Raw genomic sequence first — 19,999 nt, forward strand, 5'->3', positions numbered from 1 at the left:
TCCCACCCCTGGCTGCACTTTTCATGTTTCAGGCCCTGAAGGGATCTTTCAGCAGAGCATTTGTTGAGCAATGCAATGCAATGCACTTGGATCCAGAGGCGACATGAAGAGGCGTGTTGCGAAGGGGTAGAGAGAGAGAGAGAAAAGGAGAACAGAGATGAACACACAGGAAGTAGGAAGTGTGATGAAGATAAGGCCAATTTTTTTCAGCGTCGTGTGAAGGCTTGGAGAGGATCCTGCCCGTGCTACCGTCGGTTTGCGCACGTGTGTGTGTGTGTGTGTGTGTATGTCTGTGTGTGTCCGGGATGTGTTTACGTGTGAGATGAGCCACTGACCCCCCGGTGCTATTAAAGTGAGGAGAATGTCTCTCAAACTGCCTCGGAACTGGGACTTCAGCGCCTTCAAGGCCGAGACAGCTAGAATAGGTAAGGCAGAATGAAATCGAAGAAACATTCTAAAATGTCCCATTTATTAATTCAAAATTCTTTAAAAAATGCTTTTAATCAACGGGCGCCTTCACTCAGTGCAGTGCAGTGTGGCGGTAGAATCGGTTTTAAAATCTCTGAAACGGTCCATAATATTGCATCCAATGACTCTTGCTTTTCTTTTATTTTCATTGCGGGAAAACTATCCAGATTTGTGTTTATTTTCGTATTTTCAGAAAACTATTTATTTTTGTCCCTATTTGTGTCTGTTTTGCCTTATGCTGTGAATCTTACCTTTACCACCTTTTATGGTCAAATTCTACTTTTTTTTTAACCACGTCACAACAGGATGCATCATCCGATTCAGAGCCAAACACTCATCAATCATGTAGACACGCACAAACATGGACGCGAACACACGTACATGCACATGCACGCACACACACACACACACACAGTTGTTTTTATTTTCCATATTTTCATACGATAATAGATTGTCCCAGTCGCTTATAGAGGGTGTGTTTGACTCGCATGGTTCAGCCTCTGTGATGGCATAACAACTACAGACAGCAACATTATGGAACCACAGTTTCTCACTCGAAGCTCAAAACAAAAAATGACATTTGACGATCAAGCTCAGTGTTGGTTTTTGGGTTTTTCTTTTTTTTAAACTATTTTCTAGACAGTGTCGTCAAGAACTGTATTATATTTGCATTATACGGTATTATACTGCCTAAGGCAGTTATGGGGCGGTTTGGCAGAGACAGACTAGACCTAATCTTAGACAAAATCCCACTTTTAATCTGGACTAAATGAAATGGCCTTTCTCAGTCATGGTTTAAAATATTCTCAGACTTGTCCTAGTCTTGGTTTAAACAAATCAGATTTTCTAGAAGAACAGCTAATCTAGGTCTAAGTTACGGCTTAAATTCAACCTAACCAGAGGCTGGTTTATTTTTGAAATTTGAAATTAAGGTCTCCAGGTCGACCTTGACAAGAGAGGAAATGGATGATCTGGACTAAGACCAGCACCAAAACCAGACAGAAGGAGCCCACTAGCCACCTCATTTCTGTAGTCTAAGACTTCCTTGTCTAGAACCAATTCATCTTAAATTAAGAAACGTCTCAGAAAGGCATTTTAAAATTCTGGATTATTTTAAGTAGGATTATCTTAGTCTTGATTTAGACCAAACCCTGCCTGCTAAACCGCCCCTACTGTATATGGTGTTACTTTTATATGGTGTTATGTGGTGAATTTATTCCACTGTCCTTGTGATTCTATTCTCTTGTGTTGTCTCTGCAGCAGAGTGTGTGTGTGTGTGTGTGTGTGTGTGTGTGTGTGTGTATAGGTCCTCATTTACATATCTGTGCGTGAAACTGCAAATCTGTTTTTTTAATCTTGAACCAATTGCTTTAAATTGTTTTTTCAGCAAGGCTGATGTGTACTTTTTTTCCTTGGATCACAAAGTGCTACTTTTGTCCCGCCCAATTTCACCTCTCTAATCTATATATTTTTTCTTTTTAATTTAATTGTATTTCTTCTTCTTCACTCTGCCCTAGTCTCAGATAACTGCAAGCACCGATTCATCTTTGATGGTTAATCACCTCCACGTCAAGTAACACTTTGTATTTGATTTTTATTCTGAATATACCTAGAACGGTGGGGTTAGCCAAGAGAAGATAAACACATCACATAATATAATAAAATACATATTACAATACAAATCATGACAATGAAATACAATGTACAATGTAAGTCATTACGAGTTAAATGTCACTTCATGTGACATTTAACTCGACCAACAGTATTTTTATTATAATTATAACTATAATTATAATAAAAATAATATTTTATTGTATTTTATTGTATTGTATTGTATTTTATTTTATTTTATTTACAAAGGCCAATTAGTAAATTACAGATAGAATATGAATATCACATAAATACAATAGTAGCCATTTCTGTTATATTTGGCCTGGTCTTCCCTCCTACCACACACACACACACACACACACGCACACACGCACACACACAAACACACACCACACACCATACACACACACACACATACACACACACACACACAGACACAAGTTATTTTAGATGCCCTATTCCTCTAGGTTGAAACTATGATGAGTAACATAAAAAATGTTATGGATGTGTCATATCTATGGTATTGAACCTCCAACAGAGGGACATAGTGTCCCACTACAGCCCTTGTACAGTACAAATGTGTCGTTGTGATGAAACATCCTGTGACGGTGTTGAACTCGACGTGGGCCTCGTTTTGTACATTAAATGCTGAAAACATTCGGTCGTCTGAGTGTTGTGTGTGTGAGCCCCCGAGGCTCCAGAGATGAAACGAGACCACAGGGTCCCTTCAAACATCTAGGTGGGGACCTCAGCTCCACCGGCGGCGCTGCGGCAGCTTCCTGTTTACTCACCTCGGCCTTTCTTCCTCCCCTCCCGCCCTCTCATCTCGCCTCACAGGCCATGGTAAATTTACAAAACACCTAGAGACCCTGAGGGGCCCCTTAGAGAGAGACCTGATCTCATCAGGATCCGACCACCTGTCTGCGCATCGCTCCGGCCGTCCAGCCCCTTAGGTCCCCTCCTCCATCGGAGACTCACGTACCCCACTCTGTTTAACACGGCTCCATTTACTTTGCCCCGTCCCAGTGATGAAAAACCTGGGAAATTTGAAATTCTCATGGAGCTTTTCCCCCAAAGTTTGCGGTGTTTTCGACCGCCTGGTCCTCGTTTTGGAGCACGTGGCACGGTGGCGCAGTGCATTCCACTGCTTCCTCACAGCAAGAAGGTCCTGGGTTCGATTCCCGCCTGGGGCGCTGTTGGCACCGTGCTCCGGCGGGTTATCTCCCAAATAGGAGCCTTTCTGTGTGGAGTTTGCATGTTCTCCCCTTGCTCACATGGGGTTTCCTCCACCTCACGTCAGTAAGGACCCCCACCAAAAACATGCACCCATCATCATCTGGCCAGCGATGGACACTCATCACCTGGTCCCCGGGCGCGTCCACGTATGCTGCCCACTGCTCCTGGCTGTGCCCCCGGAGGAAGGACAAGCCAGGATGGGTCAAAAGCAGAGAATCCATTTCACCGGCCACCATCCAAAAAAAAGCATGCGTGTGTGTGTGTGTGCAAGCATGTGTTGTAGTGTGGTGTGTTGCGTGACGAATAAAGACTGTTTCTTCTTCTTCTTCTTCTTCTTCTTCTTGTAAGTCACTGCATTATTGTAACAAACAATCACAGTGAGCATCGCGTAGGCCTCCGGACCATAAATGGAGAACCTCACTCAGGAAACAGCTTTGACCGCAGTCAGCAGTGAGCAGCTTCCTTTCAGAAACGCAAAACCAAAAGTACGGATAAAAATGAATTGAAGAGAAAAGGTTTTTGTTTGTCATAGTGTCAGTGTGACCCCTGCTTTGGAACTCTTTTTTGTTGTTGTTGTTTTTTTCACATCTCAGCCCTCTCTGCTGTGTTGGCAGCGCGGTCCAGGAGCGTGATGCCGGGTGAGGGCAGCGCCAGCTCCCCGGGCTCCCCCGGCTCCCCGGGCCCCCCTGGGGTGCACGGCGCCGCGGATAGGCCCCTGAAGGCCGGCTGGCTGAAGAAGCAGCAGAGGTCCATCGTGAAGAACTGGCAGCAGCGCTACTTTGTGCTGAGGGGGAGCACGCTCACCTACCACAAGGATGACAAGGAGAGCACTGTGCGGGTGAGTTCGGGGTTCGACGCCTGAGCCTTCTTAAATGTCACAACTTATGGAAAACAATGCAAAAGGTATTGTGCAGAATATGTTAAAACGGCAGAGAAGGTGCTACCTGACACACTTTATTGCCAAACTATGCTCGATGAACGTTCTTCTGAGAAAAGTTTTTCCTCATCACTGAAAATATGACTGATATAAAAATGAAAATGAAAATGAAAAAAAACAAAACCCATTTTTTAAGAAGAAACAAACTTCATGTCTGTCTGTCTGTCTGTCTGTCTCTCTCTCCTTCTCCCTCTGCCCTCTCTCTCTCTCTCTTCAGGGAGTCATCCAGCTCAGGTTCAGCAAAGTCAATGAGCTCCCGGCAAACTCAGATGAGCCCGGAAAGTACCTGTTCCAGATAATTCCACGTAAGCAGAGCATGTGACAGTATACCAGACAATATACCGCCAAATTTTGCCCTTTGAGTAAACAGAACCTTCCAAGTGCCCAAGTTTCACTCAGAGCTCAATGACTCATCATCAACTTTGGGAGTTGGAGACTTGGGCCCACAACTTGATGAGAAGTTCTCCGGGTTGCACACACACTGATTGCCCTACCTTTTTCTATCTGTCCAGGATTGAAAACACAAAGTAAATTAACCTTTCCTACAATCTCTGTGTTGTTCTTGTTGTGTTAACCAGGAAGTAACAGGGACAGAGAGCGCTCTCCCTACGTCTTCATGGCAACTTCCCAGAGTGACATGGAGGAATGGGTGCGCACTCTGCGCCGGGCCGTCGGAGTCCAGACGAGTGGAGGTTAAACACCTATTACTTGGAAACTCGAAAATGTGCTGAAAAGATTCTGTACAGCCGACCTGGGCTGTCTGGGCTTACTTTCTACAACATACAGAGCATGTCGGCCGTTACAGAAATGCAACCAGAGAATGAAAAGTCCAACAGATTGACAGATGAGTCAGTCCTTTTACCAAATCTGAGACAATACAATTCAGTGAAGAATATCTTCAGCCCAATAAGTCCACATTTAAAAGGTTATCCAATGTAAGCTGCAATTTTGGGCCTTAAGAAAAATGTAAAATAAGGATTACGTAGATATGCCTGGATTGCATAGTAATGTTCACCTCAAAATGTTTTTGCCAGTGTTTGGGAAGAGTCTGGAGGACACGGTGACGTACGAGCGGCGCTTCGGCCCTCGCATGGTCCCCATCCTGGTGCAGAAGTGTGCGGAGTACATCAGGGAGCAGGGGCTGAACGAGGAGGGCATCTTCCGCCTCCCGGGCCAAGACAACACCGTCAAGCAGTTCAGAGATGCCTTCGATGCGGGAGAGAGACCATCCTTCCCAAGGTACAGTCCACCCTTTTTGTGGAAGCACGGGTGGGACTCCCTTTGGAAGTCTTAAGCATTTTACCTAACCAAGTTTTCATAACATTTCAAGTGCTTTGGATACGGTGTAGTTCGGGCTGGGCAATGAGGGACCGGGTGTAAGCATGATAATCATATTGAAATTCACACAATAATCAACTTAACCCATTGTATCAGATTTTGGATTCAAAATTCCATAATGTAGAATTCCAACCGCTACTCATCACCACATCATAAAATATATAGAACTATCAGGTGAAACTGAAGTTTTTCAAACCAATCTCCTTCTAATAATGTATTTCTTAAGGTGATTTGCACTCAGCATTTTAAATTTAGACAACGTTGTTGTTATGCAATGTCTTAATTAAATGACGTTACAATATCTTTCAAAGGGTTACTGACATTTTTTTTTCTATCTTATCTTATCTTATCTTATTTAAGGGGTAAGCATTAATCCATCCTCCACGCTGGGTGCATGGATAAATGCTTGCAAATGGTGACAATACATTTCCACTATGGGGTTGCCAGTTCAGTCTGATGAGTTGTTTTTTTCCAGTAAAGTTCTTTCCTCATTGCGGTTAATTCCTAGCAACCCAAACTCACTTGAGGCGGCATCTCACAGCTAATAATCGTGGATTTAATGAATGGTTATTGATCAAAAATAGTTCCCAATGTCATCATCCCTATTTGCAATTATAAAAACTCGACACCATAAGAAATATATTTTCTTTTACATTTTAGATTCATGCAGTATGAAATGTGGGCATCAGCTGAATTGCGGACAATGCTGTCCCTGCTGAGTGTTGTGTCATCATTAAAAAAACATTTCCCGTTTAGATGTTATATCATTAAAATATACAAAATAAAACTTTTGTCGCTGTTTTGAGGGAGGGAAATTACAGGATTCTCTACTTGGAGTGTCTCAGGGGGTGACGTGAGGTTTGGGTGTGATTGGCTGCAGTGACACCGACGTCCACACGGTGGCGTCGCTGCTCAAGCTGTATCTGCGGGAGCTGCCTGAGCCGGTGGTGCCGTGGACACAGTACCGGGCCTTTCTGGACAGCGTCACCTTGCTGGACGCCGACAGCACTACGGTACGGCCTGAGGAGTTCCCCCGTCCAGAGCAGACAATGGAATATCAATTTGTAATTTTGTCAAAAACATTATTTTGAGATCATTGGATACCTTGTGATCTCAGCACAGGCAACCATGGCTGGCTTTGTATTGGAATTGGTATTTGTGTTGGATTTTTTTTTCAACATCCATTCATACATTCATGCAACTCTTTGTCTTCTCAGGGCCAAGACAAACTGGAGAAACAAATCACTCTTCTTCCCAGAATCAACTACAACCTTCTGGGTTACATCTGCCGGTGAGATGAGTCACACATGATCTCATCGCTCACATTTAGCAAAACTATACAAATAATGGGGGTTTTTTTTCGGGGAAGACTGGGCAATGATTCACTATCAATTGTTCATCATCTTCACACGGACGTTGTCATGTCGTAATTCACAGTTTGCGTATCATTGTAGTCCTTAGAGCGGACTGCACTGCAACTAAATCCATCAAAAATAAAACATAAATAAAGGCAAAATAAGGCAATAAAGCAGGGGAAAAAAATGACATGACGATAGAAATGATCTTATGGTCTTTGTCTTTGTCCAAATAACATGTTAAAGGGAATGATTCACAAATCTTGTCCCTTAACTAAATAGTAGTAGAGGCCACTGAACGATTGTGTCCTATGAGTGAAAGTTTGTCTTTAATGTCAGAAAATGACGCCTCCCCTGGCTTGAATCTTGGCTTTGCAGGTTCTTGTTTGAGGTGCAGCTCAACTCCAAAGTGAATAAGATGAGCGTGGAGAACCTGGCTACGGTGATGGGCATCAACCTCCTCAAACCCCAGATAGAGGACCCCATCACTATGATGGAGGGTGAGGGTGTGGCCGCCATGCTACTCTGTCTGTCCTAGAAAATCTGTCCACTCCTGGTCGACCGGCCGCCAAACGTGCATTTTGTCCCAACACGCCTCTGTTATTTGTATCGCTGCTGCTTGTATGTGATATTTGCATCTGAAATAATTTCCGGTTATTATTATATTATTATATTATATATATAATTATGTTATTATTATGAGCCTTGTCACATTCAGCACTGGTCAGCTGCTCTTGGTGCTCGTTGATTGCGGTGACTGTTGAGCAAAAGCATCTTGAGTTCAAATATAAAGCAGATATTCAGCACGTACAGTAGCATGTGACCCTCTTCAGCTGGGACATGAGGTTTGCATTTCTTCAAGGCTTCCCCTGGGACTCAGCTACAATTAGTGAATAATTCTGGTAGAGCACAAGAAAATGACTCATTGCTGAAATGTGATATTCCTGTTGGGTAGAGCTAGAAGCACCAGGAACCCGTGGAACTACAGGATGAAGGATCACGACTAATGAGCTGTAAAGGCAGTGCCCATTAGCCATGTTCCTCCTCTTACACTAGTGTAACTAGTTAGACTCTGACTAGTTCTTCTTCTGCTACTCAACTACTGCTGTTTCTGTCATAACTTTTACAACTGAAAACAACAGCTTGGCCCTTGAGACATGAAAATCCCGTGTTGTGCTTTTAATCTTTCTGCTGCAGCCACTCCCCAGATCCAGAAGCTGATGACGGTGATGATCAGGCAGCATGAGACCTTATTCCCGCCGTCGAAGGACGTGCTTCCCCCACGTCCCTCCAGTAATGCCCAGAGGAAGAAGAGCAGCGCCCTGCGCAACTTTGTGGGCTGGGAGTGTGCCGAGGTACGCCACCATTTGTGAGCTTGTCTTACGGCGGGAGGCCTTTCTAGGCGAGGGTAATGAAGATAGACAAAAGGAACAATATATTATATCTATAAATGTACCAGTTCTAGGTTTGAAAAAAGTTTACATGTAAGGAAATGTCACCTGACAAATGTCCCTAAAAATGGCTTCTCCTGTGCAAGCAAAATAGCCACGTACTACCACAAAAATACTGTCTACGGACAGATTTTTTATTAAATTAAATCCATGGACATTGGTGTGTCTCTAAGTATTGACCATGCGATAGCACCCCACATTTCATTTCAATAGGACATTTTTGAGAAAACTACTCTTCACGCCTCGTCATTATAAAAAGAACCTGAAGTTTTCATGGGCGGAGACGTGAGTCATATCAGTCATTCAAATCGACATGCATTCAAAGACTTGCTATATAGTTTGTTCTCTTGTTTGCCTCTTGAATAGCTAATATTGGCTAACAACATGAGAAGCACTGCAGTTCCCCTTGTTCCATTGCCTTTTGTAAACCTTAAAACATTGGAAGTGTAGGAGTGTGAAGATATACAAATCTGCATCAAAATGTTGATTTTTTTTCAAAGGCAACATTGTGATATAAATGGCGACCATCCATTTGTCCTAGATGGGAGATGCCTCCCTTTCGGAGTCTCCCGAGGAGGAGGAGGACACTGACAGTCCAGACGGGGGAGACTGCTACCCTTCGCCTCTTTGTCAGGAGCCCTGCTCCCCCTCTTCCGATGACTTGTCAATGAGCCCCCGCAAGCGCACCCAGACCCTGCCCAGCTTCCAGTGCGTTCCCAAGGGGATAACGGCCAAGGCGGACGCCTGCAACCGGTGGAGCCGCATACATGAGTTTCCGGAAGAGAAGGGCGGGACGTTCTCGGAGGACATCTTCAAGATCCTTGAACTCCAGAGGTCCTCACTGTTCGGAGATCCCCAGAAGACCACCAAAAAGCACGAAGAGGGCATAGCCCAGGCTGAGAGAAGAAGTGACATCCCGGCATCCTCCATCGATCGCTCCCCTCAGCCTGACAGGGATCCCCAGCCATCCCAACTGATTTCCCATCAGCAGAGCCCATCAGTGTCCCTCGCAGGGACCAGCCTAGGTCTTGGTTCCCACAGCCACTCTGGAAGCCAGTCTCTGAGCCAGCATGACAGCCTGCAACAGACACAGCAACTCATGAACAGGTGAGGTCAGCTGCATTGTACTTTCATCATTAAGTAATGTACATAGATTTGAAGCATAAGCAAAATAAAAGACTATAAACGTAATCGCCATGTTTCCCTTGCAGTTTGCAGCAGAAGAATGAGGAGCTAAGCACCACGGTAACCGAGTTGCGGGCGGCTCTGGAGGTGGAGCGCCGCCATGTCGCTGCTCTGGAGGTCTGCCTGAGGAATGCAGAGCGGAGCCGGGAAGAGGCCCATAAACGCAACCGGGAGCTGGACAAGGAGGTGCAGCAGTTCCTGGCCAGAGCCCCCACCTAGGACATACTTTCTCCACTCAACTAATTTCACAAGGACCCAAATGCTGCCTTTCCCATTTCCTTGAGATATTTATTTCCGTCTGAGCCCAAATATTGGTTCTCAGATTGCAGTTGCTGATCGATTGTGCCAACGCAGGCAAAACAGCCTTGATGGACAGAGGACAGCTGTGTAGGGATGACGATGTGGAAATATCAAATTAATATGGCGATAAATGCTTGGCCATCCATCATTTGGTCATCGATTGATAACATATCAATATTTCCTTAGATATTTGATCCGAGAATCATCTATGTTACATAGTATCGTCTTAGTTGTTTTTATGTTTAGGTTTTTTTTAGTTTTAATGTCACATTTTGGTGGTAGATTAATAAAATAATGTTAATCCCAGTGTTGTATTTCATTGAAATAGTGTGTGCTTTTGAACAAAACTGCTCATTCATGCATTTGTTTTATTTGTTATATGCTTAATCTTGTACCGGATCTAAGGGTTGGGTGGCTGGTTTCAAAAAACGGTGACATACAAAGAAATATCTGTCATATCTGTTTTTGGATTCTTCACAAACAAATGACACCTGACCAGTTCAATTCATGACACTATGTAATATGTAATGACTCAATAGTGGCAATTAGACCACAATAATAGTAATATAACAACTATTAACAGAATAACAAGCACCACATCAGTGGATGAGGTCAGAAATAAAAACAGTGGTGGGGAACTGATAACACAAACGGTGGCGGAAATAGCTGGGATGCCTTCACATATTACAGTTTGTATGTATGAAACACAGTGTGAAACCCTCCAAAACACTTCCTTGTGTCATGTTTTTGTGTGTGTTTTTGTTTGCAAAGAGAGAGGGATGTCGAGGAAACCATGTGTGTGTGTGTGTGTGTGTGTGTGTGTTTGTCAGCGCTTTTAGGTTTCAGTGTGAAGGGTGCAAGGAGGTGGGTGTCCTGGGTTTGTCTGTGTGTGAAAGGGAGCAAACCAGAGGATGTTGTCATTATCAAAGCCTCCTTCTCACGTAAGGCCTACCAGGAAGGACTCGGTGGCTCCTGGGGTAGACCCTCTAGAGCCCCCCGAGATAACACCACACTGTCTGTCAAGCGTCAGCCTGGCGGCATTGAGTGACAGCGGCAGGAAGAGTGGGAGCCCCAATTCCCTTCCAACTCACCGCTATCAAGAGTGTATCGATGGGGGTCACGCAAAGTAGCTCTGGAATGGGAACACCCCGTGACTGCCGATCAGTATTCGGGTGACGAAGGGGGGCTGCCATTCCAGTCGCAAGATTAGGGGGGCCGATGAGGGGTGTGCGATGTGTTGCCTTCGCCTGAAACCGGGGGTCTGTTCACGTCAACCTTTGACTCCACCCCTGCTGCCGCCCCCGTAATCGGTCTCCGTGACGTTCTGTCCTCCCTGAACGCCTTCCTGGGACATGGCTCATCTCTACCAGTGTAATCACGAGGCCAAGGACCAGAGAGGAAATAACTACTGTACGAGCCCTCCTGATAATCAGTTCTAGAATCCACCATCCCCCACCACCCCATCCCCATACAATTGTGTATCATCAGCAAACGCAAAGTGGAAATCGGAATCATAAATAAAGAGTTTTTGTTACAATGGATTGAATGCATGACATAAATGCATTGTTCTACATCTGCTTATGGTTGGTGTTCCCAAGGCCGTCAAACAAAATCACTTTGAGTCCTCAATGAAATATCATCATAAGCTCTTCCAAATCTCCTCCAATGAGCTCTGCGTCTCGCGTCTCCAGTCGTTAAGCCTCACGCCCCATTGGATTTTAATTTCATTCGGAACAGGTTTCAGACGGCGGAGGCATCCTGTTCTTATTGAGGCAGTATCAATGGACAATGGAGCCTGTGCGGCAACGTTGCAGAGCTCAGCCATTTGACAAAACAAATAAACAAATGAGGAAAAATCCACTCCGGAGCACCCACCCAAACCAAATAGCGCTTCCACAAGGAAGAGGCTATGGGACAGTGTTTATAAAATGCTCATTAAGGAAGTTGTCAGATAACAACTCGTGCACATACACACTAATGCATGCAAGGGCAGAAAACACACACACACACACACACACACACAAACACACACACACACACACTCTAAAAGACACCATAAGCACTGGGCTATGCAGAGCACTACCATATCATAGATAAGGGACAGAAAGAAAGAGAGGGCGAGCAGGGAAGAGGGAGCAGACCACGGAGAGAGAGCCACACAAGGGGAGAGGACGCAACAGTGATGACTCCCACAGACAACGCCACCCTCTCAGCGGAACTCCAGCAATTTGGCCGAAGACATCAAAAGGTGTCAGAGAGAATAAAGGCTCGGAGATACCAGAAAGAGCGCGCTCAAACTCCGCAGCGACCGGCCACACGAAGGTCAACCATACGGCTGAGCTGCAACAAGTGAAGCATTACACAGGTGGATTAGTAGGGTTTTTTGGTTTGTTTGCAGTCTGGTAATACAATCAACTGAATTGACTGAATTTTAAGCAGGTTGTTGTATTAAGGGTTCAGGTTGGGGGCATCAGTCCCTCTTCAGAAAACCCCAGAAGGCATAACTTGGGACACTGCTGCTGGGTTTTTTCCATGGCGAGCAACTGGGTCCCTAAACTGGGAAACCGCCTCACCTCCAAGACTCTGTTCCTGCTCTTCTCCACCCTGTTACTCCGCGGACCTCCCGGTGGACGGGGCAACCCCATCCCTCAGGCCCTCCAGAGGCATCGCCCGGCACCAGGGCTGGGAGATGGGCGCGGGGGGTCGGTGGATCCCTCTCTGCTGGAACAGTACAGTGATGCCGACATGCAGAACCTTCTTGACAGCCTGAAAGAGCAGTTTCTACGGACGTTCAACCTGTCCGGTTTGGGTCCCTCCCAGTCGCCCGCCAGCAGCACGCGTGTGGAGCCGCCAGAGTACATGATGGAGCTGTACAACCGCTTTGCCAACGACCACACCGCCATGCCCACGGCGAACATCATTCGTAGTTTCAAGAATGAAGGTATGGATCCACCAAATCAAATTACTTTGTTCTACAAATCTTTATAATGCTGTAAGTTATTTTGCGGATATATATACATTTCCTGTATGTATATATTGTACCTTTCGTACAAATCACATAAAGATATATAATTGCTCTTAAGCGCCTCATGTTAATGTCATATTCAACAATTTAATGGATTCTTGGTGCAAAAATGTGGTATTTATGTTTATTTTTATAATGTATTCACATACAATTGTAGAGTGTAATTATTTTCTCGGTTGAAACTGAGAAGAAATAGTTAAAATGTTGCCATTGAGTAACAGTATAATCCATTGCATATTACACCGATTGTGCAATCAGTCAATCTTTGACCCTCTTATGTCTTCCCCCAGACTCGTCACCCAGCGTGGTGGGGGCAGGAGACGTGAGGCGTCACCCGCTCCTATTTAACGTGTCCGTTCCCCACCACGAGCGCATCGCGGCTGCCGAGCTCCGCCTCTACACCCTGGTACAGACCGACCGCCACCTCTACGATGGGGTCGACCGCAAGGTCACCATCTATGAGCTGGAGCCACGTGACGGGGATGGCAATGCATTTGAGGAAACGACTGAGAGGGGAGATGCGTTAGAAGTCACGGACGGCAACGGGAGCCGGGCGGAGCCGATGGAGCTGGCTTCCCGCCAGGTCTACGGCACCGACAACGGATGGGAGGCCTTTGACCTCACCGCTGCTGTGCAACGCTGGCGCAAGTCTGAGTTTGCTACCACCCACAGGCTGGAGGTGCACATCGCAAGCCTTGCCGTCGAAGACCAGGGTCCAGACGTGAAGGGGAGAACCGAGGACAGGGCAAAACCCGAGGGAGACATGAAGATAGACACCAGTCAGGAGGAAAAGCACAAGCCCCTGCTGATCGTATTTTCCGATGACCAAAGCGGTGACAACCGTGAAGACAGACAAGAGCTGAACGAAATGATCAACCACGAGACATCAGAAATAGTCCTCCAAAGGGACCAATTAGAGTTCGGCCTCAATGGCCTCTGGGGGGAGCAGAAAGAAGGGGAAGGGTTTGAAGAGCCCGACGAGGAGGCCCTGATTCAGATGCGCTCCAACATAATCTACGACACGGCATCCCGCATCCGGCGCAATGCCAAGGGCAACCACTGCAAGAAGCAGTCCTTGTTTGTGGAGTTCAAGGACATTGGGTGGGACAGCTGGATCCTGGCGCCCACTGGCTATGACGCCTTTGAGTGCAGTGGCATTTGTTCATACCCGCTGACAAAGCACGTCACGCCCACCAAGCATGCCATCGTCCAGGCCTTGATCAACATCCACAGCCCCCAAAAAGCGGCACGTGCCTGCTGCGTGCCCACCAAGCTGGACCCCATATCCCTTCTCTACCTGGATGACACAGGAGTGGTCACCTACAAGTACAAGTTTGAAGGGATGGTGGTGGCAGAATGTGGCTGCAGATAGTTGGCGTCAGAGATGAACATAATGAATTACTCCAAGAGGGAAAAACAAGGATGCAAAACTAGCAATAAGCTATAAAAATCAATGCTAAAATCACTGTATTAAATCACAAACACTTTCAATATGCCAAAGAGAGATACAGTTGTTGGAATCTTAATGGTTTTACTCAGTGAGACTTGAAAAGCAAATTGCGAACCTACGTATGCCTCCAACGTATTGGGGTGTGGAATATTCAAGCTTATCAGCCAAGCAATGAAAAGCTTCCAGCAGATGAAGAAGTGTTAATAGTGAGTCTGAGACTGAAAAGGCCAAGGATTCCATGTGGAATTTACCAATTGACCATTACCAAATTTCATCACTCCATTGAGCGAAGGATGGTGGGAACTGTTGGAAACTTCCTTCCCTCCCCCCTTGTTTTGACACTCGTCCCCTGACATCTGTCTTCCTCTCCGCTTATCTCCAGCCCCTGCGCTGGAGGCAAACACTATTCAGCACTTACTGTGGCCTGCCTCAGTGAATGACCTCCCTGAGGCAACCTGACCAGAGCCAGACTCTCCAGGCCTACCTCTCGCCTGCCCCTTTCCCCTGATATGCAGGGGTCAGCGGGGCAGAGCTATCACACCCGGCCCTCCTTCCCCTTTTCAGCTCCCACCCCCCAACTCAGATGCCGTGCAAGCCGTTCTCTTCTAACCCATCCTGGGCCGCCGTGATAACAAGGTGTCGGAGCTGAGAAACATGCGTGACGCCACTCAGGCCTGGATGACCGGACGCCGTCCCAAGGAGTTTGGGGAGGTGCGGGCTGGAGTCGGACAAGAGGGGTGGAAAGCTGTCGAAATTCCTGGGCACTGGCAATCTACACTTGCTCAACTGACTGACCTAGCACACAGTGGGGCCCAATATATTTTCAACAATCCCACTCTTCTACAGTGAATGTTGGCTGTTGGGGGGCTTGTCGTCTTCTCGCCAAAATAAAGACTGGAGATTGGGCCAACTGCTCCTAATCCCCCCCCCCCCCTCCCTTTTTTGGTGAACTCAGAAAGAATACATATACCCTCAAATGTTATATTCCTTGTGATACCGACCTCTGCTGCTCGACTCAAATCAAAGACTATTTATTGTTCTAATTTATTGATTTTTACGACACAAATAGACGACTATGTAGGATTTTGTGGCTTATGTCGTGTGTCGAGCTGGACTGGAATCAGTGACATTTCCATTGGATCAGTTTGAGGAAGATGCAGTCTGACAAATTCCTTTATAATGACATGACAACTCAAATCCCTTGAAATCCCTCAATCCCCCTTTTTTTTCCAACCTGTATACCTATACTGACCTATACCTGATACCTGTGTGTCATCAGGGCAATGTCATATAAAGCCGATTGTAAATAAAGTGGTTGTTTACTGTTCCATTGCATTTTGGGGAAGCAGTTGCCAAAATTGCTGGGCTACACAGCTGACATTTAGATCACTTGGTTCCACCATATCAGCTCTGAGGTCATAGGCCACACAAGACAGACAAACAGAAAACCCTGGGAAAGTGAGTGGAGGGCCCCCCCCCCCCCCCCCACTAATGAACACAATGGATGGTCCCGCTGCTCACGCTGGCAGTTACAGGAACAGATAGCTGATGACGGAAAAACCTGTCAAATAATATATAAAACCCAAAAGGTCAAAGATCTCCAGGTGTTAGTCTGGTCCCCTTCACACAGCGCTCTTAATACAGTATCTGGATACAAACGACGCCTCTTATCTACATGGCAAATGGTATAACATTTAGTTCCGTCGCACAAAACCAAAGTAAATCAAATGGAAGGATCGGTTTTATGTTCTGCATCCGATGCCACACACGCACACAAAACTAAAACTAGATGATATTTCGACTTTTGGGCTTTGCATCTGTAAAAAGAATGTGCTCATTATGGTACACATTGACATTACCACCTTGAAATATGGAATAAATCAAGAAAGCATTTCCTTGGGACGAGACTGTGGCCACTAGTCCAGTGTTTCCCAAACTTTTTTTCAGCCCCGGGTCAAGACGATGCTGTGATCCTGTTAACCACTCAAAATGTCATGTAGAACTGTGCTTATCATGGAGTATTATTAGTAAGTGGTGCAAGACTCCGTGTACTCGGGAGTCAGGACTCACTGGCCAAAAGAGTGGGCGAGCGAGTGAATCTGCGACATACAACCTGAAAATAACTACCGAGGATTAAACTCAAGTCAAAGGCCACAGCCGAGGCTTTTAACGACCGATAAAGACTTTGCATTCCGCCGAAAAAAATACTTTTTGATAAAATGAAACGATTGATGGGATTCTTCCGTTCACAACTTACAGCCAAACCGACTCCTCTGACGCTCGTTCCCGGTGCAAACCCAATCGAGCGGACAAGGAGTCAGAGTTTCCGACGACTCTTTTCACCGAGTGACTCGCGAGTCTCAAAAACGAGGTGAAGCCTTCCTCACTTCCAGGGGGAAACTTGCTCTCATGAACGCAGAGCTGGCTGATATTCGGGTTGGAATTTGATGAATTAGCGCTGCCTTGCAATATTGATCTTGCCACACAAGCGCCAGTTTCCATGAATTATCGCATTTTAAGTGGAATTTGAAGCCCCGCACTATGCAATGACCACAACAGTATTTTTTTAATGATAACTTTGCAAGAAATGTTCTTAAAGTACAATCAATACGACGTTGTGGCATCCTGTAGCGTAACTCTGTGTACCTTACATGCATCTGTCCGGGCGTAACCACGCGCATCGACTTCAGTGCATCGCAGGCCGACGGCCGGCGGCGGTGCCGGCTATAAATAGATCTGAGACGATACTATTTGGCAACCGCAGACTAATGACGAGTGCGAACGCAAACATGTCGCCACTGACTGACCTCTCGTGCTGCGGGGCAGAGGGCGTCTAAAAACGGCACAAGGCGGAGCCGAGCCGAGCGCAGACCACGCTCATTAAGTGGATATTTACAGGAAAAACGTACGCGCTGAATCTGGCCACTGTCACAAAACGACAACAAAGGTTTTCTGCGGCGACGTGGAAAAGGGAGAAACTTTGGTTCCCTGATAAGAGAACGTTGCACCATGAGCTGTTTCGAAAGGAGGAGAAAAACCAAAGTCACGCTCTGACTTTAATCTCGTCGCGTCCAGTGCGTCACGTAATGCCCCCAGTGACGACACTGGGAGCATTACGTGACGCACTGCTGTGTTTTCACACAACCTACCGCGGGTGTGTTCCAGTGTGTGTGTGTGTGTGTGTGTGTGTGTGTGTGTGTGTGTGTGTGTGTGTGTGTGTGTGTGTGTGTATGTGTGTGTGTGTGTGTGTGTGTGTTCCAATGTGTGTGTGTGTGTGTGTGTGTGTGTGTTCCAATGTGTGTGTGTGTGTGTCTCGACCGTAATGGGGCCTGATTGTTTCCGTTTTGGGTCACATGTTTATCGCTGCATCTGATGCAGCGGCCCCCACCCTCCCCCAGTGTCCTACGCCTCCTCCTCCTCCTCCTCTGCCCTCCTTCCTCCTACACCTCCTTCCCCTCCTCCTCTGCCTCTCCCTCCTCCCCGTCCTCCTCCACCTCCACCTACGCCTCCTCCTCCTTACCATCCCCCTCCTCTCCACTTCCTGCTCCACCTCCTCCTCCACCTCCCCCTTCTCCCCCTCCTCCTCCTCCCCCGCCCCCCTCCACCCCCCCTCCTCCTCCGCCTCCCCCCCTCCACCCCCCATCCCCCTCCTCTCCACTTCCTGCTCCACCTCCTCCTTCACCTCCCCCTTCTCCTCCTCCTCCTCCTCTGCCGCTCCCCCTCTCTACCCCACCTCCTCTCCACCTCCTCCTCCTCCTCTGCCTCCCCCTCCTCCCATCCCAATCCTCCTCCTCCTCCTCCTCCTCCTCCTCCTCCTCTGCGTCCACCTCCTCCTACACCGCCTCCCCCTCCCCGTCCCCCTCCTCTCCACCTCCTTCTACATCTACGTCTCCTCCTCCTCCCCGTCCCCCTCCTTTCCACTTCCTGCTCCACCTCCTCCTCCACCTCCCCCTCCTGCTCCTCTTCTTCCTCGCCCTCCCCCCCCCCCCCCGCCTCCCCGTCCCCTTCCTATCCACCAACTCTTCCCCCTCTTCCTCATCACCTCTGGCTCCTCCGCCTCCCCCCTCCACTTATGCCTCCTCCGCCTCCTCCCCTGCCTCCCCCTCCTCCTACACTCCCTCGCCCTCCTCCCACTCCTCCTCCTTCTCACCTCCGCCTCCTGGTGTCATACTGCATTATAATGAATTAGAGTCAAGCTACCAAGGAATAACACAAGGCACACGTTTTTGGAAAAATGCCTCCTCCCCTCCTGCTCCTTCTCCTCCTCCTCTTCCCCCTTCTCTCCACCTCCTCCTCCTCCCCCTTCTCCACCTATGCCTCCTCTTCCTCCTCCTCCTCTCTCTCCCCCTCCCCCTTCTCTCCGCCTCCTCCTCCTCCCCCTTCTCCACCTATGCCTCTTCTTCCTCCTCCTCCTCTTTCTCCCCCTCCCCGTCCCCCTCCTCTCCACCTCCTCCTCCTCCTTCCCCTCCTCAACTCCACCCCCCCACCTCCTCCTCCCCCTCCTCCTCCTCCTCACCTCTGCCCCACCACCTCCTCCTCCCCCGCCTCCGCCCCCTCCTCACCTCCTCCCCCTCCTTACCTCCGTCTCCTCCACCTACGCCTCCTGCTCCTCCACCCCCCCTCCTCTTATGCCCCCCCCTCCTCCTCCTCACCTCCGCCTCCGCCTCCCCATCCTCACCTCCGCCTCCTGGTGTCAGGAAACAAATCAGTAGGAGGAGCGCACCAAACCAAACCAGATCCCAGACCCTTCCACAACACTCCATGCGACGTGTAGGTGACCAAACAGAGGAACCGCGCCAAACAGGAGGCGCGGTGATATGTAACCCTTTGCTACGACGGACATACTGTAATCATAGAATAATATCATACCTATATACATGTAGATTATTGACAAAAGGTGTATGGAGGCATAGGGCGATGCGCAGGAGAACCATTTAACACTCATTTTTAAAGGCTGCATATCCTAAATTCTGTTATGCTTTGGTCTGATTCTTCGTGTCATTCAACGTTCCTATAAATCTTCGGAATTTTCTCAAAAATCGCGACGCAGTTTATGATCTTGGATGTGGTGTTTTATCAGTTCTTTTGCAGTTTTCGCTTGCGTGCCACTCTGATATTGCGACAACAATAACAATAACAGTATGCAACGCATCTGAATTTCGTTTTTGCAAGATCTTTGGCTGTTATTTTGGAGGGTAAATGTGAGCGGCTCATTGACATCCCTATCATATAAGCGCCAATAGCATTAGCATTGACATCGTATTGCATTGCAAAGACAGACTATGGTGGTGGATTGGATTGTTATGTTGAAAAGCAATAATGTGGTGATTCATTAAATTTGCTCGCATTTTTCCGATGACAAAATCTTTAATTTAAATCTCTTACAAATAATGCAGGATTGTGTGCCTGTTATTTGTATTTATTTTTTCATGGAGAGACTGTGGTTCTGTAAGGCAACAGCCTAAATAGGCCACTAGGTGTCGTGTTGCACTGTTTATTCCCTTGAGGGCTCAGGAACTGTTCCTGTTTGTCCATTATAGGAAACAGTCATTTGAATTTTTTTTGCGTGGGGCGCCATCTTTTTCTACCGTTGACTCTCGCTGTTTGCAAGGTACTGAAATGGAGCCGGCAGCTGTGGCATTT

The 19,999-nt window shown here is 47.2% G+C and overlaps 2 protein-coding genes across 2 annotated transcripts; both read left to right on the forward strand.

Moving 5' to 3' along the window:
• The first annotated feature begins 294 nt into the window (after nt 1–294).
• Nucleotides 295–10,099, forward strand: arhgap25 (Rho GTPase activating protein 25). The gene is made up of 11 exons (XM_080003368.1): nt 295–425; nt 3,930–4,153; nt 4,470–4,557; nt 4,831–4,944; nt 5,287–5,491; nt 6,471–6,603; nt 6,808–6,881; nt 7,324–7,445; nt 8,143–8,300; nt 8,938–9,503; nt 9,608–10,099. The coding sequence occupies exons 1-11, from the start codon at nt 362–364 to the stop codon at nt 9,798–9,800; spliced, it is 1,941 nt and encodes a 646-aa protein (XP_079859494.1). The 5' UTR covers nt 295–361; the 3' UTR covers nt 9,801–10,099.
• Nucleotides 10,100–12,413: 2,314 nt separating this feature from the next.
• bmp10 (bone morphogenetic protein 10) lies at nt 12,414–14,278 on the forward strand (the record flags this gene model as incomplete). The annotated part of the gene is made up of 2 exons (XM_080003505.1): nt 12,414–12,822; nt 13,197–14,278. 2 exons carry the CDS (start codon nt 12,414–12,416, stop codon nt 14,276–14,278), a joined length of 1,491 nt encoding a protein of 496 aa, XP_079859631.1.
• Nucleotides 14,279–19,999: the final 5,721 nt, after the last annotated feature.

The sequence above is a fragment of the Zeus faber genome (genome assembly GCF_960531495.2).
Source record: "Zeus faber genome assembly, chromosome: 7".
Lineage (NCBI taxonomy): Eukaryota > Metazoa > Chordata > Actinopteri > Zeiformes > Zeidae > Zeus > Zeus faber.

What these genes read in the sequence shown, in the direction of transcription:
- arhgap25 (XM_080003368.1), top strand. Translation starts at nt 362, where the DNA reads ATGTCTCTCAAACTGCCTCGGAACTGGGACTTCAGCGCCTTCAAGGCC. An exon ending in GGCCGAGACAGCTAGAATAG is followed by an intron (nt 426 to 3,929) that starts GTAAGGCAGAAT and finishes CTGTGTTGGCAG; the next exon opens with CGCGGTCCAGGAGCGTGATG. An exon ending in CTTCTGGGTTACATCTGCCG is followed by an intron (nt 6,882 to 7,323) that starts GTGAGATGAGTC and finishes TTGGCTTTGCAG; the next exon opens with GTTCTTGTTTGAGGTGCAGC.